The sequence below is a fragment of the Rhinoderma darwinii genome, chromosome 3 (assembly GCF_050947455.1).
Source record: "Rhinoderma darwinii isolate aRhiDar2 chromosome 3, aRhiDar2.hap1, whole genome shotgun sequence".
Classification (NCBI taxonomy): Eukaryota; Metazoa; Chordata; class Amphibia; order Anura; family Rhinodermatidae; genus Rhinoderma; species Rhinoderma darwinii.
In genome coordinates, this window is record NC_134689.1 from 232,949,654 (window position 1) to 232,976,926 (window position 27,273).

At 42.3% G+C, this 27,273-nt stretch overlaps 1 protein-coding gene across 2 annotated transcripts in view; it reads left to right on the forward strand.

The window, feature by feature from the left end:
- Positions 1 to 27,273, forward strand: part of EXOC4 (exocyst complex component 4) — a 410,874-nt gene that overhangs the window by 134,465 nt on the left and 249,136 nt on the right. For both annotated transcript variants that reach the window (XM_075857510.1, XM_075857508.1), the window contains exon 10: positions 27,083 to 27,173. In XM_075857510.1, the coding sequence (XP_075713625.1) occupies positions 27,083 to 27,173 (91 nt within the window). The remainder of the gene's footprint in view (positions 1 to 27,082; positions 27,174 to 27,273) is intronic.

The following is a 27,273-nucleotide window of genomic DNA, read 5'->3' on the forward strand; positions in this document are numbered from 1 at the left end:
ACTTTGGGCTTCATGTTCGTGGTAAAATTTGGTCGATATATTCAGTCTTTATTTGTGAAAAATTGCTAAATTTAGAGAAAATGTACAAAAAATAGAATTTTTCAGAATTTAAATGCATCTGCTTGAAAAACAGACGGTTATACCGCCAAAAATAGTTACTAGTTCACATTTCCCATATGTCTACTTTAGATTGGCATCGTTTTTTGAACATTTATTTTATTTTTCTTGGACGTTACAAGGCTTAGAACATAAACAGCAATTTCTCATATTCTTAAGAAAATTTCAAAAGCCTTTTTTTGAAGGTACCAGTTCAGTTCTGAAGTGGATTTGAGGGGCCTATGTATTAGAAACCCCCATAAAACACCCCATTTTAAAAACTAGACCCCTCAAAGTATTCAAAACAGCATATAGAAAGTTTTTTAACCCTTCAGGCATTTCACAGGAATTAAAGCAAAGTGGAAATGAAATTTGCAAATTTCATTTTTTCTGCTGAATTTCAATTTTATTCATTTTTTTCTGTTACAGAGAAGGTTTTACCAGAGAAACACTACTAAATATGTATTGTCCAGATTCTGCAGTTTTTAGAAATGTCCCACATGTGCCTCTAGTGCGCTCGTGGACTAAAACACAAGCCCTAGAAGCAAAGAAGCACCTAGTGCATTTTGAGGTCTCATTTTTATTAGAATATATTTTAGGCAGATTGCCAGGTTTGAAGAGGTGTTGAGGTATCAAAACAATGGAAACCCACCAGAAGTGACCCCATTTTGGAAATTACACCCCTCAAGGAATTTATTTATGGTTTTTGTTATCATTTTGACCGCACAGTTTTTTCACAGCACCTATTTGAATTGGGCTGTGAAATGAAAAAAATGATATTTTTTCCAATAAGATGTCATTTTTGATCAAAATTTCTTATTTTCACTGGGAACAACATACCCCATTTTGTTGCCCAATTTGTCCTTAGTGCGGCAATACCCCATTTGTGGTGATAAACTGCCGTTTGGGCCCATGGGAGGGCTCAGACGGAAAGGAGCGCTATGTGTTTGTTGGAGTCCAGATTTTGCTGGATTGGTTTTCGGGTGCCATGTCGCATTTGCAGAGCCCCAGAGGTATCAAAGCAATGGAAACCCACCAGAAGTGACCCCATTTTGAAAACTACACCCCTCAAGGAATTCATTTATGGTTTTTGCTATCATTTTGACCGCACAGTTTTTTCACAGCACCTATTTGAATTGGGCTGTGAAATGAAAAAAAATGATATTTTTTCCAATAAGATGTCATTTTGACCAAAATTTCTTATTTTCACAGGGAACAACATACCCCATTTTGTTGCCCAATTTGTCCTTAGTGCGGCAATACCCTATTTGTGGTGATAAACTGCCGTTTGGGCCCATGGGAGGGCTCAGAAGGAAAGGACCACCATTTGGCCTACAGGAGCTTTTCTGGTGCTAAGTCATGTATGCAGAAGCCCCTGAGGTACCAGTAGAGTTGAAACCCCCGAGAAGTGACCCCATTTTAAAAACTATACCCCTTAAGACATTCATCTAGAGGTGTAGTGAGCATTTTGACCCCACAGGTACTGTGTAAAAGATAATGCGCAGCAGATGGTGCAGAGTGAGATTTGCAATTTTATATATATATATGGCATGTCAGTGTCCGATATAGTGTGCCCAGCATGCGCCACCGGAGATATACACCCCTTAAATTGTAATGTGGGTTCTCCTGGGTACGGCAATACCCTACATGTGGCTGTTATCAGCTGCCTGGGCATACGGCAGGGCTCAGAAGGGAAAGATGAGGGGGGTAAGCTGTGCGGAGTGCATCAGGGTAAATTAAAAATCAAGGCATGTATGATACATTTTAAAACAATCTTTTATACGGAGCCCTGGTTTTTCGGGACACGTGTCACATTGGTATATTGTGTTCTTCCTTATCCCCGTCTTATAGCAGACTCTGCACCTCTTTTGACTCTTTCCCTTTCCACCGGTTTGGGGAACTTCTCCTGGAAAGTGTTGCCCTGGTACGATGCGTGTGGCCTCGCTTCCAGAAGTACTGGGTGCCCCCCCTTCCTGGTCCCTAAAGATTAGATCTTGAAATTCCAGGAAAGTTCCCGTCTGGCCTGCACATCGACGTAGCACGTACGCATTGTACAAAGCCATCGGTATGATGTGCACGGCCAGCTTCTTATACCACACTGCATGGCGCTGTAGGGCTTCAGGACTTGATTTGACAAGTCCATCCCTCCCATGTACCTATTGTAGTCCAGGATGCAGTCTGGTTTGGGGGTGGCCTTTCCTTCATATATCCTAAATCTGTAGGTATACCCTGATGCACTCTCGCACAGCTTATACATCTTCACGCCATACCTTGCCCTCTTACCCGGCAGGTACTTGCGGAATTGAACCCTCCCTTTAAAATGTACATGGGACTCATCAATAGAAATACACTTCTCGGGGATGAATGCTTGGGAAAACCGGGCACTGAAACGGTCTAATAGGGGTCTCCGTTTATACAAACGGTCAAAACTGGGGTAATCTTGGGGTGGGCACGGCTCATTATCAGTATAATGTGAGAAGCGAAGTATTGCCTCATTTATTTATTATTTTAGGTTACAGTTCAGTTCTGAAGTTGCTTTGAGGAGCCCATATATTAGACACCCCTATCAAACACCCCATTTTAGAAACTAGACCCCTCAAAGTATTCACAACAGCATTTAGAAAGTTTATGAACCCTTTAGGTGTTTCACAGAAATTTAGAGCAAAGTAGAGGTGAAATTTACTTTTTTTTTTTGTCAGAAAATCCTCTTTATACCATTTTTTTTATAACACAAAAGGATTTATCAGAGAAACGCAACTCAATACGTATTGCCCAGATTCTGCAGTTTAGAGAAATATCCCACATGTGGCCCTAGTGCGGTAATGGACTGAAGCACCGGCCTCCGAAGCAAAGGAGCTCCTAGCGGATTTTGAGCCCTCTTTTTTATTAGGCACCATGTCCGGTTTGAAGAGGCCTTGTGGTGCCAAAACATTGGAAACCCCCCAAAAGTGACCCCAATTTGGAAACTAGACCCCTTGAGGAATGCATTGTAGTTTTCTTGGGATGCATGCGGCTTTTTGATCCGTTTTTATTCTCTTTTTACTAAAAAAGAGCAATTCTACTATTGTTTTTTTATTCTTTTTTTTTTACTGCGTGCGCCGTGCGCTATAAATGATATATTCACTTTATTCTGCGGGGCGATACGATCACGTCGATACCAGATGTTTATAGTTTTTTTTATGTCTTATGGCGTTTGCACAATAAAATACGTTTTGTAAACAATCATTTACTTTTTGTGTTACCTTATTCTAAGAGCCAGAACGTTTTTATTTTTCAATCAATAAAGCCGTGCGAGGACTTATTTTTTGCGTAACGAACTGTAGTTTCGATCAGTACCATTTTTCGGTACATGCGACTTTTTGATCTCTTTTTATTCCATTTTTTGGGAGGTGAAGGGACCAAACAATTGTGATTGTGGTACGGTTTATTAATATTTTTTTTTACGGCGTTCACCGTGCGGGATAAATAACAAAATAATTTTGTAGTTCAGGCTGTTACGGACGCGGCGATACCAATTATGTATAGTTTATTTGTTTGTTTATATATTTTTATTAATAATAAATAAGTGATAAGGGAAAAAGGGGGGACTTTTACTTTTATTACTTTTAAAACTTTTATTTTCTTATTTTTACACATCTTTTTTTAACTTTATTACTTTGTCCCACTAGGGGACTTGAGGGCAGGAGGCCCTGATCGCTATTCTAATACACTGCACTACATGCGTAGTGCAGTGTATTAGAACTGTCAGCTACTCACTGACAGCAAGCATAGTGGGTCCCGACGTTGTCAGGACCCACTAGGCTTCCGTCTATGGCATAGCCGGACGCCATTGTTTGGTGTCCGGTTGCCATAGTCACCATCGCCGGCCGCTATCGTGTAGCAGGCCGGCGATGGCGGATTAACCCCTAAGAAGCCGCGATCGCTATTGAACGCGGCTTCTGAGGGGTTAATCGGCGGGGGAGCTCCGCGATCGGTCCCGGCACATTGAGCAGTGATAGTCTGCTGTCGGAAACAGCAGCTATCACAGCTCATGAACGCGCCCCGCGCGAACGGCGCCGTGTTTACTCCATGACCTACTATTAGGTCACTGAGCGCAAACGCTACAGTTAGCATGACCTAATAGTAGGTCATGGAGCGTTAAGGGGTTAAAGAGGCTCTGTCACCAGATTTTCAAACCCCTATCTCGTATTGCAGCAAATCGGCGCTGCAATGTAGATTACAGTAACCTTTGTTTTTTTTCAAAAAGGAGCATTTTTGGCCAAGTTATAAGCATTTTTATATTTATGCAAATGAGCCTTTCTTAAGTACAACTGGGCGTGTTTAAAGTTAAGTCCAAGTGGGCGTGTATTGTGTGTGTACATCTGGGCGTTTTTACTTGTTTTACTAGCTGGGCGTTGTGAATAGAAGCGTATGATGCTGACGAATCAGCATCATCCACTTCTCTTCGTTAACACCCAGCTTCTGGCAGTGCACAGACACACAGCGTGTTCTCAAGAGATCACGCTGTGACATCACTTCCTGCCCCAGGTCCTGCATCGTGTCGGACGAGCGAGGACACATCGGCACCAGGCGACAAAGGCTACATCGACTTACCTGCAAACGCCGATGCTGCTGCAGAATCAACTGTAGCCTCTGTCGCCTGGTGCCGATGTGTCCTCGCTCGTCCGACACGATGCAGGACCTGGGGCAGGAAGTGACGTCAGCGTGATCTCTCGAGAACACGCTGTGTGTCTGTGCACTGCCAGAAGCTGGGCGTTAACGAAGAGAAGTGGATGATGCTGATTCGTCAGCATCATACACTTCTATTCACAACGCCCAGCTAGTAAAACAAGTAAAAACGCCCAGATGTACACACACAATACACGCCCACTTGGACTTAACTTTAAACACGCCCAGTTGTACTTAAGAACGGCTCATTTGCATAAATATAAAAATGCTTATAACTTGGCCAAAAATGCTCGTTTTTGAAAAAAACAAACGTTACTGTAATCTACATTACAGCGCCGATCTGCTGCAATACGAGATAGGGGTTTGAAAATCTGGTGACAGAGCCTCTTTAAAGAGGCTCTGTCACCAGATTTTGCAACCCCTATCTGCTATTGCAGCAGATAGGCGCTGCAATGTAGATTACAGTAACGTTTTTATTTTTAAAAAACTAGCATTTTTGGCCAAGTTATGACCATTTTTGTAGTTATGCAAATGAGGCTTGCAAAAGTCCAAGTGGGTGTGTATTATGTGCGTACATCGGGGCGTTTTTAATACTTTCACTAGCTGGGCGCTCTGAAGAGAAGTAACATCCTCTTCTCTTCAGAACGCCCAGCTTCTGACAGTGCAGATCTGTGACGTCACTCACAGGTCCTGCATCGTGACGGCCACATCGGCACCAGAGGCTACAGTTGATTCTGCAGCAGCATCAGCGTTTGCAGGTAAGTCGATCTTACCTGCAAACGCTGATGATGCTGCAGAATCAACTGTAGCCTCTGGTGCCGATGTGGCCGTCACGATGCAGGACCTGTGAGTGACGTCACAGATCTGCACTGTCAGAAGCTGGGCGTTCTGAAGAGAAGAGGATGTTACTTCTCTTCAGAGCGCCCAGCTAGTGAAAGTATTAAAAACGCCCCGATGTACGCACATAATACACACCCACTTGGACTTTTACTTTTAAACACACCCACTTGGACTTTTGCAAGCCTCATTTGCATAACTACAAAAATGGTCATAACTTGGCCAAAAATGCTCGTTTTTTAAAAATAAAAACGTTACTGTAATCTACATTGCAGCGCCTATCTGCTGCAATAGCAGATAGGGGTTGCAAAATCTGGTGACAGAGCCTCTTTAAGTAATTTCCTTTTCTGCAGAGTAGATGGAGCGAGGTCTTGAAAAAGGGAAATACTGGAGCACTCATAGGTAATCGTATCTGCTTCTCTCGCTTTCTTCATAATCTGTTCCTTTTGTTGGAAATTTAGAAATCTGCAAATAATGTCCCTGGGGGGATCAGTAGGTTTTGGAGCGGGGCGAAGGGCTCTGTGAGCTCTCTATAATCAGAGGGTCTGTATATGAGGAACCCAATAGATTAAGGCATCGTTCTCTGACTGCTTTGGTCGTGGCGTCTGAGGATACAGACTCTGGAACACCTTGTATGCGGATATTGTTTTGCCTGCCACGGTTATCTTGGTCCTAGATGTAGTCGTATAAACGAGTGATATGTTGTTGACAGATACATTTTCTGCAGTCGTCTTGGTGTATAATACAATTTCAGATTGCGTCGACTCTAGGCCATCCACCCTACTGCCTATGTGGCGGACATCTCTCTTGATATCTGCAAGTTCGTCAAGAACCGAGTGTAGTGCTTTTGATAGGATCTTGAAATAGGTAGATCACTGCTGGATCCCGATTCCTCATTGTCATCACAGGTGTCCATTGGTTTTGCAACCGGGTGGTTCTTGTGGCTTTTTTGTGAGGGAAGAGGTATATCTCCTTCACTTTGCGTTTGTTTAGACAGGTATTTATTTAAGTCACCTTGAGAAAGAGTGATGCTTTGCGGACCGCTGGTTCCATAGCCCTTTCCCCACTGTTTTCCTATTTTGACCATAGGAAAGGTTATAACAGGTCCCGCTTCTTGATGATATTTCACTGCTGACAGCACCTTCAGTACATGCTAAAAAATGTGTTGTGTGACAATAGCACGCTACCACATCCAGTACATGCGAGTGGGTCTGCAAAATGTTCTACTCACTGTTAGCAGGGTCACAATATAGGGTGCTCCGGTTGCTCTCCAAGTATTTTATGCCGTCCACGGCGATACAAATGGCCTTGAAGGGCACGGTATAGTACCTGTATCCTCAGGTAGCGCCGGATGTGCGCTACTCTATCCGGCAATGCGACTTCCCATTTTGAGGGAGCGCGGCCAGCGCACTTCCGGTCCAAATCTAGGCCAGGGATTCTGCCCTGCAACTAGGCCCGAACGGTGGAAGTCCACAAAACCTGTATAATACCTCTGTGTGGCAGGAGTCCAGTGGAGGTGGTTATGAGGAGCCTCGTACACCGCAAGGTACAGGCCACGCCCCCCTTGTTTTTACCTTCTAACATAGACCTTATTTATACGAACATGTGTGTTTTGTGCGCGCAAAAAACGCTGCGTTTTTTGTGCCTTGCAGTTCCGTGTGTCATCAGTGTTTGGTGCGTGGCTGCGTGATTTTCGTGCATATGGCATCCTTATGACACGGTTTTGAGGTTTAGAAAATGAAATGGAGGTGGTTTTATTTTTCCCTTAATTTCTTGAACAACTGTTGCGCGAGTCACGTGCAGCAAACAGAAGTGCGTCCGTGTGCTGAGCGTGATTTTCACGCACCCATTGACTTCAATGAGTGCGTAATGCGCAAAAAACGCTAAAGTATAAGACATGCTGTGAGTTTCACGCAGCGGACACACGCTGCGTGAAAAACACAATGTCTGAATGGCCCCATTGACTTACATATGTCCGTGCGACGCGCGTATCACGGACGTGAAACACGTTTGTGTAAATAAGGCCTTAGATAACACTTGCGAGTCCTTGAATAGTCGAGGAGAAAGATCTCTTGGATTTCATTATTAATGAACAAGCCAGACATCCATTTGTTCCTTTTTGCTGATGAGGAGGATATGTCAATATACAGTGAAATCGTTATTCTGAAATTATTTTAGAATGACACTTGGTTTTGCATACTCGGTAATTGAATGTAAAATATTAATTTGCTTCCTTTTTGAGGGGGTGTGGTGGGTCTCCAAACACTCATTAGCAGCTAGTTCTAGACCTGTCAGGTACCAAAGCGATTGGGCTGGAATGAAAAATTGATTACGTATGTCTTGGATTTGTACAGAAGAAGAGCACAAGTCAAGAAGAAAGTTGGCTCCTAACACATGTTCAATCACCTTATAATTGTGGCTCAGACCCAATGGGTGCAATTAAAAGTATTAAAGCCTAATTACTTGTCAGTGTCAAAGGTTTGTCTTGACACCTACCTGCTCACTTCCCTGTATCTCTTCCCTTGTGGCTCTGCTATGACGTCTTTAATAACCGTGCAAGTGAATGCCGTTAATAAGATGTATATATTTTTGTTTTTCGATGTCATTCACGTATTTAACTCTAATTTGCAAAGGAACATCTGGGCGAAATGTTGATCTCAAAGTCTGCTGGAGCATCTTGCTTGATCTTATAATGTTCTTTGCTTTGAAATCACATACAGTGTGAACATATAGGTGTTCTTCTTAGTTAGACTCGATAAACGTATTCATAATCATCATCTGATACACGTTATATGGCCAAAAGTATGTGGACACCCCCTCTTAAATGTTTTTTTTTTTATTCCAAATTATTTTTATTAGGTTTTTATAAGGGCACATAAGCAAAGTCAAAAAAGCAATAAATCCATGTCTAACTTAACTCGCTAATACGTATTCCTTCATATAGCAAGACATTAGAAGGTCCATTTTATAAAGGGAAAGGGGGTACAAGGAGAGGTTAAAGCAAGTATCATACATGCTAATTACTATTAAAAGGGCAACGCGACGTGTAGTGAAAAGGGTCAATTTTTGTAAGATGTAGCATAACAAGTTCACTGAACAAAAGGTTCACCTAATAAAAAAAACTAGAAAAGCTAGACATCCCGGTGAATGCAAAGGATTAAAGGATAACTGAACTTTAAGAAAACTTCTGATGGGTCATAGTGACATGTCAGAAGTTTTGATCGGTGGGGGTCTGACCCGATCAGAAACTAAGTGGCTCAGCGCTTACCCGAGCACTTCTGCCGCTTCGTTTTAGCGATCGGTGGGGGTCTCCGTGCTCAGACATGTCAGAAATTTTGTGAAAGTTTAGTCACCCCTTAAATAAGACATGACGGGACCTACAGAAATGTTTTGACAATCACATGCAGATACAGCCAGTACAGAATACTAGTATACAGTAAGCTTAGAATGCTGTTTGTATACGATAAAGTAGTTAAGTAGATAGACTGGGTTTCCAACTGAGCCAACGTTTCTTCGTTTTTCTTATGTCCGACTCTGTGAGGCATATCGCCTTTTCATATCATTAGTTAGATTAACTGATGACCGGACCATATTGGGACAGTCGGGCTCTTCCACGATCTGGAAATAACGCTTCTCGCAGCTAAGATAAAATTCAAACTACGGTCCGTGCATGGATAGGTAAAGTTTGCCTGTATATGAATCATAACTCTAGAGCTTGTGTAGGAGACAGATTTATAGCTAGAAGTTGGTTAGGATTCTTAAACACAGAGGAGCAGAAAGGCTGCAATACAGCGCATGTCCACCAAACATGAAGATATGTACCTCAAAAATCACAACCTCTCCAACAAGTAGTATAGTTAGGATTAACCTTGTCAATTTTTACAGGGGTTGAATGCCAATGGAGAATCAATTTACGAGACAGCTCCCAGTGGTGGACTCCCCTGGATAGGAGCTTCATTAAATTGAATGCAGAGTTCCATTCCTCTAAAGTCCTGTCCCCACCTAGGTCCATCTCAAACGCTGATAAAAATGTGTGTGTGTGTGAAGGAGACCTAAGCCTAGAATCATATGTGCAGTTTTTGGAGCCAACCACAGTAGATCTGAAAAGTATGAAGGAAAGACTGACATGTCTCCACATAAAAAACTACCGCAAAACTTTAATGCGTGATTCCAGCCTAAGGCCTCGTTCACACACACAATTTTTGTGGCAATTTAAACTGCATCAAAAAATGCTTCTAAACACGTTCGTGTTATTAAACTGTAACATGCAGTATTTATGATGTATCTTTTTTTTGGTGCCATTTTCTATGGCGTTTTTCAATTATTGTCATTTTATGCGTGCTTTTTTTTCTGGAATTTTTAAAGCTGTATAGGGAAGCCTGAGGAAAAAACACCTGAAAAAACACCATACACATAGCATGCTGCGTTTGGAGAAAATGCCACTAACCATACAATTGAATAAAAAATGTCACAAACCAAAACGCAGTTGTATGTAGTGCATTTTATGTTCCACTGTAGACTTTAATGTAACATCTGGTCGCTCTAAAAAAAAATATATAAAAAATTGCACAAAAACACAGCAAAATTCTGTGTGCGTGAATTCAGCCTAAGGCCTGATTTACACGAGCGTGTGCGTTTTGCGCGCGCAAAAAAACGCTGCGTTTTGCGCGCGCAAAAGGCACTTGACAGCTCCGTGTGTCATCCGTGTATGATGCGCGGCTGCGTGATTTTCGCGCAGCCGCCATCATAGAGATGAGGCTAGTCGACGCCCGTCACTGTCCAAGGTGCTGAAAGAGCTAACTGATCGGCAGTAACTCTTTCAGCACCCTCGACAGTGAATGCCGATCACAATATACACCAAACTGAATAAAAAAAGACGTTCAAACTTACCATGAACTGCCTGCTTCCTCCAGTCCGGTCTCCCGGCCGTTGCCTTGGTGACGCGTCCCTCTCTTGTCATCCAGCCCCACCTCCCAGGATGACGCGGCAGTCCATGAGACCGCTGCAGCCTGTGATTGGCTGCAGCCTGTGATTGGCTGCAGCCTGTGCTTGGCCTGTGATTGGCTGCAGCTGTCACTTGGACTTAATTGTCATCCCGGGAGGTCGGACTGGAGGAAGGAGCCGGGACTTATCGGTAAGTCCGAACTTCTGTTTTATTTTTACACGTATATGTATATTGTGATCGAAAGTCACTGTCCATGGTGCTGAAACAGTTTAAGTCTTTCAGCACCGTGGGCAGTGACTGTCTCCTGACGTCGCGTACCCGAACATTTTTTGCCGGGTTCAGTCAAAACGAGTTCGGCCGAACCCGGTGAAGTTCGGTGCGCTCATCTCTAATTTGACACTCCGTTTGGATGTTTGTAAACAGAAAAGCACGTGGTGCTTTTCTGTTTACATTCATCCTTTTGACAGCTCTTGCGCGAATCACGCAGTTCGCACGGAGGTGCGTGGTTTTCACGCACCCATTGACTTCAATGGATGCGTGGATGCGCGAAAAACGCACGATTATAGAACATGTCGTGAGTTTTACGCAACGCACTCACGCTGCGCAAAATTCACGCATCGTCTAAACTGCCCCATAGAGTAATATAGGTGCGTACGACACGCGTGAAAAGCACGCGCGTCGCACGCGCGTATATTACGCTCGTGTAAATGAGGCCTAAGACACATATAAGTCCTGAACTAACGTACAGGGCAGTATTTTGATACTCCTTCAATTGGAATCATTGATCCATTTCATGTTACTATGACCGTGTTTATTTCACCTCTAACATATGTGCCTCTATTATTGTATATCATACAAATCACTGGGCTCCCATCAGATACGCTTGGCATCGAGAGACACCAGGTTAGCTGCGCTCATATGTAGCGTATGTGCCTTGAATTTCTGCTGCGGATAACTACAATGTGTGCCTATAGGAAAAATACTCGCCACAAATATTCTCTAGTTCTTGCGTTGCAGTGTGTGTGTATGTGTATATATATGTGTGTGTGTGTGTGTGTGTGTGTGTGTGTGTGTGTGTGTGTGTGTATATATATATTATTTATTTCTTTTTTTTTTATTTATTTACGTTGCGGAAATACCAAGCAAGTACGCCACATGTGTCTGCACCCTTATAGTCGTCAAGCCAATCTGGTATCTTCCAAGTGAACCTGAGCTCAGCTGATGGGAGCCAGACCCTGAACTATAGAATATGAAACGATATATTGGAGGAAATGTGATGTTTATTAAGCTGCCTTGTTTTTCCATTGGAGGCCGCTTGCTATATTAGAAACATGCCTCACTGCTTTTTCTACAATGGAGATACGGCAAGTTAAGCTCCATCCGTTTGTGTTAATTAAACTGCCAATTGAAAGCGTTCAACCAGCAGTCAAAGAAAAGTCTTTTTTTTTTCCTGCCATATTTCTACAAGCTCGTAGAAAGTCTTGCGGACCCCCAACTATGTTCTTTCTTTTTGTTTTTCTTTTTAATTTTTTTATCATACATTTAAAGTACTGCCCCTTTAAGAGGGTAAATTAGAATCTCATCTGGTATTTGTAAGACTGTTTTCACATGGAACGCCAGTCTACCAATTGTGTTTTTCTTCTGCTTTATCAGCGAGACACAAGACTGACCTTGCTGTGCTGGCAACCTTTGAATTTGCAGGTTATGTTGACCTCCGCATAGGGTAATTTCTCTCTCCATTTCCATATACGCTAACAAGACCTCCAGTATGCATCTGATGCCAGCATTTTGAGACTCTGGAAAGCAATGAAATAGATTTCAAGTGATTAGCGCATATAATGGGAAATCCCTGATCAAATGAAATCGTAAAACACCTGTTTACTGTAGAGATTTTCCCAGTATTATTGTGTTATTGTCCATAAATGCAAAGTGTTCTTTTCCTTTTTTGCGTATTTTTCCTCTCTCCCCACAGAGGTATTTTTTTAATCAGGTTCAGCATGATTTTGACATGGTGACTTTTGTGAAATTGGTTTTTATTAAAGCCTGCAGGATGCTCTCTCGCTGGCAACGACTTTGATTAAGCACTGTATTAGGGTCATCTCCTGGAATAACAGCAATTCCAAATCCCTGGCTGCGTTTAAAAAGAAATGTGATTAAAGTCTTGCCTGTTTTTACTGAAACGACTAATGTCTGTCGCGAGTTGAGTTACCATTTGTGGATCTGTCCTTCTCTTCCCCTCCTTGTTGTCTTGTTGGTAATATGACCAACTCTACCTTTTGGGAGCAATTGATGCAAAGTACTGGAAATTAGATTGTCAGCTCCTGTGGATAGCAATGGATATAGTTTATCCCCCTCTTCTGTGATTTTACCTGGCTTGCTCAAGGCACACAAATAGTAATGTTTCTTTTTTTTTTTTTTTATTATATTGAAGATTAAATATGATCTAGTTTTATGGTCTTGATGACTTTTTTGTATAGACAGATGTCATAATGACACCAAAAGCAGTTTCCTAATATTTTAGTTCTTACCATCCTTATTTATACTATATGAACCCTCTCCCCCACCTCTTTCCAGAGTAGAGCGCTACTGATAAAGATCAGATCTCGCACTTGCAGACCTGATCCGTTTTTGTTTTTTTGTTTTTTTTACATATAGCACTATATTTAACGTGTAGCGGGTGATGTAGGAAAAATGCAAGGTCAGCCTGGGGGTTTCTGATGCTGGACCTACAGTGATTTGCTGATCTCAGGTTGTCTATTGATTAAAGAATAGCTCTGGTGTGGGTGTGGGAACTGAATAACTACATTTTTTTAAATGCACACTAACTTTTTAAACAATTTATGCTAATCTAATAAGAAACCTGATAAATATCAACTTTGTAATTTACTTAATGTTAAAATGTAGTTTTATCCATACCAATTCTGTGTGAAGTTACTGCCCTTTGGTGTCTCCCTTCCTGTAATCTGCTGTCCATACCCTGTTGTCAAACAGTGTCCATCCCTAGTTACAGAGCAGAATTGACAGGGCTGCATAAGGTGGGGGTGGGTCACTTCATTGCCTATCCATACAAGTCTATGGAGAGGGGAGGGGGGCGCAACAGGAGCAGAGTGAGAAAGACAGACTGGTGGTAAGATTTCTATGTCATCCCAGTCCTGGATTCTCAGCTACACTGGTCTGTATGGCTGTATAATGTCATCCATGCTGCTTCTATATGTATGTAATAGAGGGAGGGTAGCCGGTATGTGTATGTGTGTGAAGACATGATCGCATTAGACTTCCCAAACTAGCTTAGAGACAACTGAGACTTAGAGAGAGCCTGCATGTTATTCCTCATGTACACATATATGACCGCTTATTCTGAAAAGTCATCTAAAAAGTTAGGTACGCTTTTTAATATTCTAAAATCGGCGGAAGTGCTGCCTTTTGCACACACATCCAATAATAACCCTCAAAGGCTATGTACACTTTTTTTTTTTTTAATTAATCAGTGTTTTAGGTGATTTTGATTTTTTTAAAATTTGACTTTTTTTCTTCCAATATAGCTTCTATGTATCCTATATATACATAGAGGCTGTGTCATTTTCTATAAGCTGAATCCGTCAGTAAAGGAAACTGACGGCTCGGCTGAGAGCAGGTCCTGTATGTCTCTGAGGGCACATTCACATGTGGCGGTATTGCTGTTGAATTCCGCTGCGGACAGTCCGCCGTGGAATTCTACAGCAGCCGTTTTTTTTCATTTCTTTCTATACATTTTTAGGAAAGTTAGATAAGACGTTGCAGAAAATAACTGTGCGGAAATTAGGCTGCGGTGCAGATTTTTCAGCAGAATTTCACTACAGATTTCAGCCTTTGCAATGCAAAAACTGAAATCTGTGGCAAGTCCGCTGTGATCTCTGCAACATCTGAATTATCTGTTAAATATGCAAATGTTGGTGCAGATTCGTTGCATAATTGCCCTAAATCTGCACCAACGTTTGCAGCGGAAAAATTCTGCCACGTTTGAATGTGCCCTAACACACAGGATCCCAATAATTATGATCACATCTAAATTTATCAAGCTAGACGTGATCAATATTATGGTGGTCCTGTGTTAGACACACACGGGACCTGCTCTCTGCCGAGCCAGAAATGAATTAAACTAACGGAATCTGCTGAGAGAGAACGATAGAGCTTTTCTGTATAGGGGATACATAAAAGTCCATTGTAAAATATTTTTTTAAAGCACTTAAAACATTGATTTAAAAAAAAACAAAAAACAACGCGTATGAAAGTGTACGTAGCCTTTAAGACGTCACGGTACCCTCTTTCATTGGCACATTGACAAATTTCCAGGTATTCTATACTGGCAACTACAGTGACTGGTTTGTCAGACTCTTTCAGAGCTCTTCTTTGATCATTTAGAGTAATATTTCTATATGCCAAGTACCCTCTACTCAAATAGATTACATCAAATAAGACCAAGACTATGAACATACTTTGTGCTGTACCCCTTAGGCCTCATGCACACTTCCATCACCGTTTTATCGGCCGTTTTTGACGGATCCGTGTGTCCGTTTTTGATTCCGTGTGTCCGTTTTACACGGACTTTGTGTTTCCGTTTGGCTTCCGTTTTTCCGTTTATAAAAGGTAAACTTCATTTGAACTTGTCACATGTCCCAGTATACACCCATAGAAAGGTTACAAGAAGTTTTTGGTGCAGTTTTCTGCAGCTTTCAGAGCATAGAGAACAGTTTGAGATTACTCTGCTTGGCTTGCTTTGGTTTTTTTGGATTTTTGGAGTGAAATGTGTGCATTTACTTGCTTATTTTGTGACGCTGGGCACTAGTTCCCTGCTGCCATCTGTGCGTCAAAAGCTCCTTGGCAAGTTCCTCCCACACGGCGTCCTTTTTATAGCGGTCGTGGTAGCATTCTGCCCGCGTATCCCACAGTTCTGGGTGATCATGCTTCAATGCTATGAGTCTCTCCACATCCATCTTCAGGAATGAATGTGTACTGTAGTCTGTGAACTTTGGCTCACCCATCCGTTGCTATGGCAACGTATCCGTCAAAAACGGACGGCACACGGAAGCCTTCCGTGTGCCATCTGTTTTTTTTGACTGACCCATTGACTTCTATGGGCCACACGGTCACTGAATCACTGACCAAAGTAGGACATGCTCTACTTTTGACGGAACGGAACAACGGATCCGTTTAAATAACTGAAGTGTGCATGGGCCCATTGAAATGAATGGGTTCAGGGTGCTATTAGTGACAAAAACGGATAGCACCCTGAAGGAAAAGACTGAAGTGGGCATGAAGCCTTAGGCCTCGTGCACACTTCCGACACGATTTTTACGGCCGTTTTTGACGGATCCGTGTGTCCGTTTTAGTGGCCGTGTGCACTCTGTGTTTCCGTTTCCGTGCGCCGAGCATGGTACTGTCCAGGGTGCTGAAAGAGTTAATGGGCTGCACTGATCGGCGGTAACTCTTTCAGCACCCTGGACAGTACCATGCTCGGCGCACGGAAAATACAATTTTAATGTAATAAAAAAAAAAATCATACTTACTTTCCTCCTGTCTGGCCTCCAGCGATGACATTTCATCCATGTCGCCGCTGTAGCCAATCACAGGCTGTAGTGGCGGTCACGCACGTCAGGATGACGTCAGAAGGCCGGCCTCCAGGGATGACACTAGATCCCACGTGACCGCCTCTGCAGCCAATCACAGGCTGTAGCAGCCTCTGCAGCCAATCACAGGCTGCAGCGGCCTCTGCAGCCAATCACAGGCTGCCGCGTCATTCTGGAAGGTCGGACTGGAGGAAGAAGAGGGACTCGTTACCAAGAGAACGACCGGGTAAGTATAAACTGATTTTTATTTTATTTTTAATCAGCAGCCTCTTTTCTCTATCAGTGATTGATAGAGACAAGTGGCTGCCGATTAGTGTAATATTTCTGTAATGTTTTTCTGCCCGCCCGGCTGTTGCTAGGCAACGGCTCCGTCACACACGGACGGCACACGGATGCCTTCCGTGTACCTTCAGTTTTTTTAACGGCCCCATTGACTTGCATGCGCCTCACGGTCACGGAATCCCGGACCAAAGTAGTACATGCTCTACTTTGGATCGTAACGGAGCAACGGGACCGTCAAAAAAACTGAAGTGTACATGGGTCAGTGTGCTAACCGTCAGAAAAATGGCTAGCACCCTGAAGGAAAAAACTGAAGTGGGCATGGGGCCTTAGAGCAACCCCTAACGACAGTACCCTCTGGGGCGCACATACCTCAGATTAAGAGCGACTATCAAAATTAAACTATCTATCTATAGTTATTTTTATTTTATTTTTACAAATGTGGATGGGCTTTAAACATTTCTGCTACGATTCATTTTAGTTTATTATTGTATTCCTTCTATTTTTGCAATAGGCTTTGAGAAACCAGTCTAACAAATTTATTACAAATACGCATTTGAGAAAAATAGCATGTTAATTTTTTACAAACTTGTAAATCAGATTAGGTACGTATGCTCTTCTAGTTTCCCTATATATATATATATATATATATATATATATATTAAAAAAAATATTATTATTATATAGAATCTTACATGTAGGTATGACAAGTAATGTTCTTTAAAGAGTCTACACACGTTTTTACATTACTGCCACAGATCAGTACAACTATAATATTATTAATGGACTGAATATTTATCTTCTAAGTCCGTTCTGTTTTCCGGATGAGGGAAGGAGCTACCCTTTACCCACTGCAAAATATCAAGCTGTGACAAAACTTTGTGTTTGGAGACAGTCAGTTGTTAAATGTCAGTGCGAGGTAAAATCAGGTTAGCCAATGCTGTTCGGTCCAGTCTTATAGTTTTGATCTTTCGCCCATGTCTGAAAACGCAGACTACTTTTTAAACTATAGAGCACACAGTTGTTCATAGACGTGATGTACCGCGACTCTAAAGAGCATCGTGCTTCAGTTCTCTGATCCCGAATCGTAATCAAAGCAGCAGCCATTATAAGCCGTAGATTGCTTTGAGGTGAAGATTGTCTTCATGGAGGGTCAGAACACCAACCATGGTCGCATGTTCTGAGCCAGCTTCAAAGTAAAGTGTCTTTTTGATGCTCTGGTGGAGCTTGTTCAACTTGTACAAGTTTATCAGTGTTGTGTTTCACAGAGAGGTTTAATGAGGACATTTGTGTATACCTCTGTAATTTCTCCTTGATGTATCCAGCATTGTCTGGAGTTCTGCAGGCTTCACAATCTCGTATAATGCATTCTTATACATCTGTATATAAGGAGGTAGATGAACTACTGGGAGCTATTCATTCAGCCCTGGCTGTAGTAATGTGAGAATTTAATTCACAGAACTTTAAATGTATTTTATAACGGGTTGGCTTCTTATACTATGAACATAATTTATTTTCTGAGTATCAATTTAATGGAGACTGTAGGCTTTAAAGAGAACCTTTCACCTGCCCATACATGTGCAGCTGAGTGCAGCATGTAACTGGCAGGGCTTCACAAACCCTGGGGGCACTTTACATTTTTTTCTACCTTCCTCCGTTATTTAGATATCGGTGCCGTTCTATTTGGCGCCCGATATTTAAATAACCCTCTGAACTGTCAATGGGGCGTGTAACGGTAAGGGGGCATGTAACATCGTTGTGACACTGTCCAATCAGCTACGGACATTGCCACAGCAAGAGCTGGAGAGCACGCGCAGCACGGAGCTATGCGCGCACACACTGTCCTCTACAGCTCTTGTTGTGGCACTGTCCGTAGCTGATTGGACAGTGTCACAACGATGTTACATGCCCCCTTACCATTACACGCTGCTATAAGGGGTCAGATGGTCCGTTTCCAGAGTTTGGTTGGGGGCTTCCACCAAATATTTTTTTGTTGATCATATAGCAAGACATGTATTCATATTATAGACACGTGGTGCAGTCCACAAACAGCCATAGTCTGCTGTAATCACAGAATAGCCTTGTGCATGAGCCGTGATTAGAAGAAACATAAACCAGCTCTTGCTGCTAATGCTGTCACGATACCAAAACTGTTTTTTTTTATTTATTTAAACAGGATCTGTGTTTAGTAATGCCCGATCTCCTAGATCATCTAATAGGCGCTGTCACACTGATAATGCTAGTGAAAATTGTTTCCCAAAAAGTTCATTATTTTAAAAGTTATGAGCTTTCTTGAGTCTTGATTAGACAAGTGGGTGTCTCCACCAGCGATTCTCCTGACGTGGAGCTGCCTCACAGCCTCTGACACTGTCCTATCATCATGAAGCTGCCTCACACAGTGTGAGAAGCATTCTAGAGGAAAGGGGGATCACCTCAAACAGCCATATCTTGTGCTGTAGACCATCTGGAACAGCGGTTCTGGTGGCATATGAAAGAGGAGATTCTAATCTTTCATATTACACCAGTTCTAGCTTGTGATATCACCAGTTGAATACACAGTTGGGAATGGAAGCTGTATACTATAAGATCAGGCTGTGTTGCTGGGCAGGGAAGGGGGAGAAGCTGTTTGCTGATTGGACAGCGTCATACAGAAAACATTACACCGCCCAGAGTGAAGAGTCACCACCTATTTGGCTATTTAGAAAAATGCTCATGACTTTTTAAAATAATCCGTTTTTTTTAAACAAATTACACTGTAGTTATCAGCATCATAGTGCCTATTAGATTAGTTGAGAGAGGGAATTAATAAACTAGTGGCAGATCCTCTTTAACGTTATTTTTTGTTTCTTTGACTTTTGTATTTTTAGACTTTAATGTACTGGTATATATCTATATGCCAGTACATTAGCCTCTACACTGATAGTACATAGGCAGATGTTAGAACATACCTAAGTATGCCCTAACAACAGGAAATATGGTCAGACAGCCCTGGGGTTCTTCAATGGACCCTGGGTTGTATGTCCATATAAGGTATGACCCTCGATCGCGTGTCAGGGATTCCTTAATTTTTCCTTTAAACGCCATGGTCAGCTTTGATCGTGGCATTCAAGGGGATAACGGTGGAGATTAGAAGTTCTCTGGTCTTTGCCGTCAAGGCAGATCTGCCACTACATAGGTATTACAGCCACTGCCCTGCTCTGATCGCGTGGACAAACTTGTTCCTGCGCGATCAGTATTACGTGATGCGAACAGCGCTGCACTTATGAAAGGCGGCGCCAGCACTGAAGACAGAGAACATGGGGGCACTTTGTAGTAAGCTCGCCATGTTCTCTGTCATCAGGGTCGGCGGCGCATCTCATTAGTGCAGCGCCAGCCGCATCACATCTTGCTAGTGACCAAATTCATGTATTACAATACTAAGCTGTGCGGCCACGCAGCATAGTATCGAAATACATGAATCCACAATATTGAACAGTTTGAGGGTGCACATCATCGAAATAGTATCAATATTTTGATTCATTGCACAACCTTTCTTGCTGCGAATATATTAAGGCTATCACTCTTACATAAGGTAATCAAAAGATGTACACTTTGAAGTATAAATTGAAAATTAAATGTTCGCCTAAGTTGATTTTGTTGTTCCAAAATCTATTAGGCCCCATGCACACGACTAGAGATGAGCGAATTTCTTGAAAAAGTTCGATTCGGACCGAACCTGTAATTCAAGAAAGCCCATAAAAATCATTTATGGAGCTCCCGTAATGACGGGTTGCTACATGTGTGCACCCGGCATTACGGCAGCGTTGCTAGGTGACGTCAGTAAATAGTCACTGTCCAGGGTGCTGAAAGAGTTAACTGATCAGCAGTAACTCTTTCAGCACCCTGGACAGTGAATTCCGATCACAATATAGAGCAACCTGTAAAAAAAAAAAAAAAAAGACGTTCGTACTTACCGATAACTTCCTGCTTCTTCCTCCAGTCCGGCCTCCCGGCCGTTGCTTTGGTGACGCGTCCCTCTCGACATCAAGCCCGACATCCCTGGATGACGTTTCAGCCAATGTGACCGCTGCAGCCAATCACAGGCCAATCACATGCTGCAGCGGTCACATGGACTGCCGCGTCATCCAGGGAGGTCGGGCTGGATGTCAAGAGAGGGACGCGTCACCGTTGCCTTGGTGACGCGTCCCTCTTTCGGCATCCAGCCCGACCTCCCTGGATGACGTTTCAGCCAATGTGACCGCTGCAGCCAATCACAGGCCAATCACATGCTGCAGCGGTCACATGGACTGCCGCGTCATCCAGGGAGGTCGGGCTGGATGTCAAGAGAGGGACGTGTCACCGTTGCCTTGGAGACGCGTCCCTCTTTCGGCATCCAGCCCGACCTCCCTGGATGACGCGGCAGTCCATGTGACCGCTGCAGCCTGGGATTGGCCTGTGATTGGCTGCAGCCTGTGATTGGCCTGTGATTGGCTGCAGCGGTCACTTGGACTGAATCGTCATCCCGGGAGGTCGGACTGGAGGAAGAAGCAGGGAGTTATCGGTAAGTAGGAACTTCTATTTTTTTTACACGTTGATGTATATTGTGATCGGAAGTCACTGTCCAGGGTGCTGAAACAGTTACTGCCGATCGCTTAACTCTTTCAGCACCCTGGACTGTGACTATCTCCTGACGTCGCGTACCGTAAAATCAGTGACTCATAAGCCGGGTTCGGTCAAAACGTGTTCGGCCGAACCCAGTGAAGTTCGGATTCGCTGCGAACCGAACTTTTAACGATGTTCGGACCGAAACCGGGTTCGGTTGTCCCGGTTCGCTCATCTCTACACACGACTGTAAAAATTCTCTGTAATTGCACACAATTACGGACCCGTTCAGTGCTATTGGCCGCGGACACCTTTCCTTATCGCTACGGATGCGTGTCCGTGCTGTAGAAATATTCCGAAAATGATGTAACATGTCCGTTCTTTTGCATTTTGCGGGCCGTGCTCCCATACATTGTATGGGAGCACGGCCCGAATATGGCAGTCGGCGGCCGGTCGTGCCCGCAATCACAATTACGGGCACGGCCGTGTGAATTGGGCCTTACCTGGAGTGTGGGAATCTCAGGGGCTCTCTGGGCTTACTTCCACCAGAGTTTGATTTCTGAATGATATTGTCTTGATCCGCGGAGTTGTCTTTAAGAAGTACCACGTCTTCTGCTGTATATCACAAGATCCAGTTAATCGGGGATGGGGTTTATCTTTTTTATCGTTTTCTGCAACTGTAAAATCTTAAGGTGGTATGTATGAATGTATGGGGATGAAGGATCAGTAATATGATCGATCGTCCCCATTCCTTTTGGCCTTATGAAAGATGCAATTAGGTGATGAACAATTGTTGACTCATTTGTCAGTTGATCACCGCCCTGTTTATACAGAGCAATGATTGGAAATGAGCTTTCATGCGAATGCTCGTTTGCCCAAACATTGGCCCAGATAAAAGGGCCTTTAGTTAGTTGATCTGATTACTTGTAGCACTAGAAATTGGTACGAATAATAATCACCTTATTTGGGTAATATGACCGATTTGCAGCATTCCAAATTGCACATGTACTTTAAGGGCCAGTTCACACTGAGTTTTTTTACACGTTTTTTGACGTGGAAAACGCGTCAAGAAACGTCCGAAAGTAACTCCCATTGATTTCAATGGGAGGCAAAGGCGTTTTTTTCCCGCGAGCGGAAAAACCGGCTCGTGAGAAAAAGGGACATGACCTATCTTCGGCCGTTTACGCCTCTTACCTCCCATTGACATCAATGTGAGGCAGAGAAAGCGTATTTCGTGGCGTTTTATGCCCGTGGCGCACAATGGCCGCGGACGAAAAACGCATCGAAAATCGGCGTGCAGGGAGAGGAAAATCTGCCTCAAAATTCCAAACAGAATTTTGAGGCAGATTTTCCTCCTGCAAAAAAAAACCCAGCCTTAATTTATCAAAACTAAGCTTTCAAATTACCGTTGTTTGCTGGATTAAAGAACAAACAAAAAGATCTTACTTTAATTCTAGGGAATGGTATTTTGGGGGGGATTCACACGAGCGTGTATTGGGTCCGTGCGGGCCGCGTGGTTTTCACGCGCCACGCACAGACCAATACAAGTCTATGGGGCAGTACAGACAGTCCGTGCTTTTTGCGCAGCGTTTGTCAGCTGTGCAAAAAGCGCGACATGCTCAATATCTACGCGTATTTCGCGCATCACGCACCCATTGAAGTCAATGGGTGCGTGAAAACCACGCAGGTCGCACGGAAGCACTTCCGTGCGAACCGACAAACAGCGCACCAGCTGTCAAAAGGATGAATGTAAACAGAAAAGCACCACGTGCTTTTCTGTTTCCAAACATCCAAACGGAGTGTCTTTGAGATGAGCGAACCCGGACAACCGAACCGAACTTCACCGGGTTCGGCCGAACTCGTTTTGGCTGAACGCGGCAAAAAAAATTCCGGTACGCGACGTCAGGAGATAGTCACTGTCCAGGGTGCTGAAAGAGTTAAACTGTTTCAGCACCATGGACAGTGACTTCCGATCCCAATATACATGAACCTGTAAAAAAAAAACGAAGTTCTGACTTACCGATAACTCCCGGCTTCTTCCTCCAGTCTGACCTCCCGGGATGACAATTCAGTCCAAGTGACAGCTCCAGCCAATCACATGCTAAGCACAGGCTGCAGCGGTCACATGGACTGGCGCGTCATCCAGGGAGGTGGGGCCCGATGGCAAGAGAGGCGCGTCACCAAGGCAACGGCCGGGAGGGAAGTTCTCGGTAAGTACGAACTTTTTCTTTTTTTTTTAACAGGTTTCTCGATATTGTGATCGGAATTCACTGTCGAGGGTGCTGAAAGAGTTACTGCCGATCAGTTAGCTCTTTCAGCACCTTGGACAGTGACGGGCGTCGACTAGCCTCATCTCTATGATGGCGGCTGCGCGAAAATCACGCAGCCGCGCATCATACACGGATGACACACGCAGCTGTCAAGCGCAAAAACGCAACGTTCGTCTGAATCTGCCCTTAGGGCTACATTTTCTACAGTCTAATTGAACAAATTAGGTATTTTTAACTTTTCTTTTTTATTATACAAAAACCTTTCTGTGATCAACATATGAGAAATGCTCACAATAAGAAAGTGATTTAGCATGAAAATTGAGAGTATGTTGGTACGATGCAATAAAAATGTTCTTGCTTTAAATGTGCACTTTATCTTTTTTTTTTTTTTTAAAGAACACAACACTTCAAATATGTAGGTTTCCAAAATATTAATTTTCCTTGATGCAGGGAGAAAAATTGAAAATTGCCTTCACCTTGGGAGCAAAGTACAGATTTTGTTTGAGCGTTTCACTCCTCATTTACATTTAAATTATCCAGTTGGAATGTGTGCAAAGTTTGAAGATGCCTAATAACTGTATGAGCCTCAGCAGCAATAATTACTTAGGGGCAATGGATTCCAGCCGACAAGCAGTCAATATACTAACATTTGGGCTGGAGTTATTTTTTCTGTCTGTCGTATGCAATCAATTCCGTAAATTGTCTCATAACTTATCTCCTCTCGCTTCACTTGGGATTCGATAAAGTATGTGCTTGGCAGTGTTGATCTTATGGAATATTAGAGACACAATGAAAATTTGCTTAGCATGAGCTGTAAAAAAAAAAAAAAAAAATAACATTAGTCAAAGTTTTTGGATGATTTCTTTAGTCGTTTTGGCAAATCAGTTGGTTTCTTGGTATATATCTATTATAGGAAGTTCATTACAATCTTATGTTAATTTGCACTTCCCTATCTTTCTCCAAAACTGAATAAGGTTTGGCTCTGATCACATCTGCATTGGAGGCTCCATCGCAGGTTCCGTTATCGGTATGTGTCGGGCGTCGGTGGTATCTGTCATACAATATAGCCTTACATCACTTCCCACACAAATAATCAAATTAAAGTGTTTGAATTTAATGATTTGCGTAGTTGAATCATATCCAAAAATATGCTTCATGAACTTCTGGACACCTTCAGAACTAAGCTTTGATAGGCCACGAAGAGGCAAAATATTTGCTTTGTGTAACTGATCGGTGGTGGTAATTTTTTACACCGATTGTAAAAGTCAAAGGTTAAGGGCGTTATCTAGGAGGTGTGATGGTGGGGGTCATGGGAAATGGGTGTTTAATTGCATACAGTAAACCATTTTCTGGTTATATATTATAATATAAAGGATTAGACTGCTTTTTCAGAGTACAATAATGTCTGGTTGCCCTTCAGAAACCTCATTCATTAAAGGATGTGCCACAACACATTTTTTCATTGTATGCCCTACATTTATTACGCTGGCCTCGCCTTCACAGCCAACCTTCGCTTTATCCTCAAGACAATCCTGTGTGCAGATCTAGTGAAGAATGTTGTAGCACTCGGCAGACTGTCCTCACCCTAGGACCACATGCTGCCCACACATGGTGTCACTTTGCAGCTGTTTCCTGTGGTGCCCATAAAGAAATGTAGGCTACATAGGAGTACCAGCACCATAGTATCTTTAACACACAATTGCCCATTCCCTGGGGTCCTGAATTTAAAAATAAAGGGGGAACATCTGCATTTGTCTATATTGTCCTTGTGTTTTCATGGTTGTCCTCTTGTTACTTCAGGTTTCTACTAAACTCTAAAAAGATAGTGATAGGTTACTTTATTTATGAAATTGGTTTATTGGGGGCTGAGATAGGAAGAGTAGCTCGTGAACCCCACCGGGGATGGTTTCTCGTGTATCATTACGATCTATTAGGTTATTATACTATGTTAGTACTATATTAATATGGAATATAAATACATATATTTCAATAGTAGTGAAGCGTAACCTTTATTGCAGATTTAGACAGAAAAAAAAAATCCTTCCTTGCATAGTGAAAGGGGGAAGTCTTCTATTGTAATTCCTTCAGAAGTCACTTACTGGACCATTTCTATAATAATTTTTTTTTTTCCTAAGCTTAGTATCTTTTTTAGAACATGACACCTTTTTTTTATAGCTTCTGAATATCCAACATTCGTTTTAAGTCACTTAACAGTCCCCTATGTGCAGTCAATTCACCATGTGGAAAGGATGTCTCAGGATGAAGTATGTCTAATTTATCTGTCTAGGGATTTCTTTTCATTTTCAACCGGCAGATCATAACCCAGATTAAAAATGTACTCGCTAATTAATAAACTAGATTAAAAAACTCTCTTTCCCTAGCAGCTGTCATGCAGATCTTCCAGGGCAGGAGCATGATGATTCTCTTTAACTTTCTTGACAACTCTGTTTTGCTGACCAAATAATAAATTGGTTTCTAAAGCCCGGCTAATTATTTATTATACAGACCTACTTCAGATTTTTTATGAGAATTTACATGTGTGACTAATATAGGAATGGTAAGGGGAAAATTCTGTGGCTTAATCACTGATACACACACACGCACACACACACACACACACACACACACACACACACACACACACACACACACACACACACACACACACACACTATAAATGAATGTCAATCCATTTTTCCTCAATTATAGACCACAAACCGCACTGCTGTCATAAAGGACAGTACTTATAAGCAAGATTTTTGGGTACTCCATACAATCCACTAAGTCAGTGGGGGAAATATTTTAAGACTGGCAGTCAAACACCATTCTTAAACTAATTTACGTTGGTGGTCAATACAGCAAATATATTAAGAGGTGCACACCTTTATATGTTTGGCGCATCTTTGGCTGTCTGTGGCTGTGTTTTTGCTGCCTGTGCCACAGAAAAACAAATCTACGCCTTCTATGAGCAGGTGTAGATTTACGCCATAACTTACACCGGATTCTGGCCTAAATTATGATAAATCTGTCGCTGCAGTTGAGGCACCACCCCTTCGACCAAACTCTGCCTTGAAGTAAAAAGTTGCACTTTTTAGCGCAATTATGGTGTATGCAAACATTTTCAACTATTTTACACCAGAAAACGGTTGTAAACCTGTTCATTTGTACCCCCCCCCCCCCAGTGTTTTCATGTAAAAGTGAAGTTCTATCTTTATTTTATTGGAAGATTATTTTATGAGAATCCGCTGAGTCAGACATTGACCCTGTGTTTTGTATACCAATAACACCTGCCATCCTAATCCTCCAAGCATCAGGTTTTTCAGAGTCGGCAGCTACTAATTCTAAAAAGTAGATTCTTCAGACAGTTGTGTATTACATGGATTCTGTAATTCTATATGAAATCACTAGATTACATTAGTATTTCTGTATCGACTGATCCAATATCAATAATGTCATAGGCTTTTTTATTTCAATGAAATAGACAAGAATGGCGGACATACTCTAGGTTTTAGGAATAGTTGACCTTGTGGGTGTTATTCTCTGATTTTTTTTTTTTCTTTAGACTGAAAGACTTTAGACTGTTTAAACTGTAAACACATTGTAGAACTGAAAAAAATAATTTTATTTTACATTCTACCACTGTCATTCATTTAAAAATCACAATAATTCTATTATGCAGAATTTTAGGTATATTTATCATTGGCATAGTAAACTTCAGACATAACATTGTAATGAATAAAGCACGTTTATCCTAGTATACTGTTAAATTTTTCCTTATTTATTTTTCTTCTATTAAATAGGTGGTCATGATAATTTAATTGGCGGAGGATCAAGATTTGTCTGCAAACCTGGAGCCAGGAACATTACCATCATATTCCACCCTTTGCTCAAGTAAGCTTACTTTCAATGTGATTATTTGTTATATTGTAATTCATGTTGCTCAGAAAGGGGAAAAAAGCGTATTTGTTATGACATTTATGCCATTTACTGT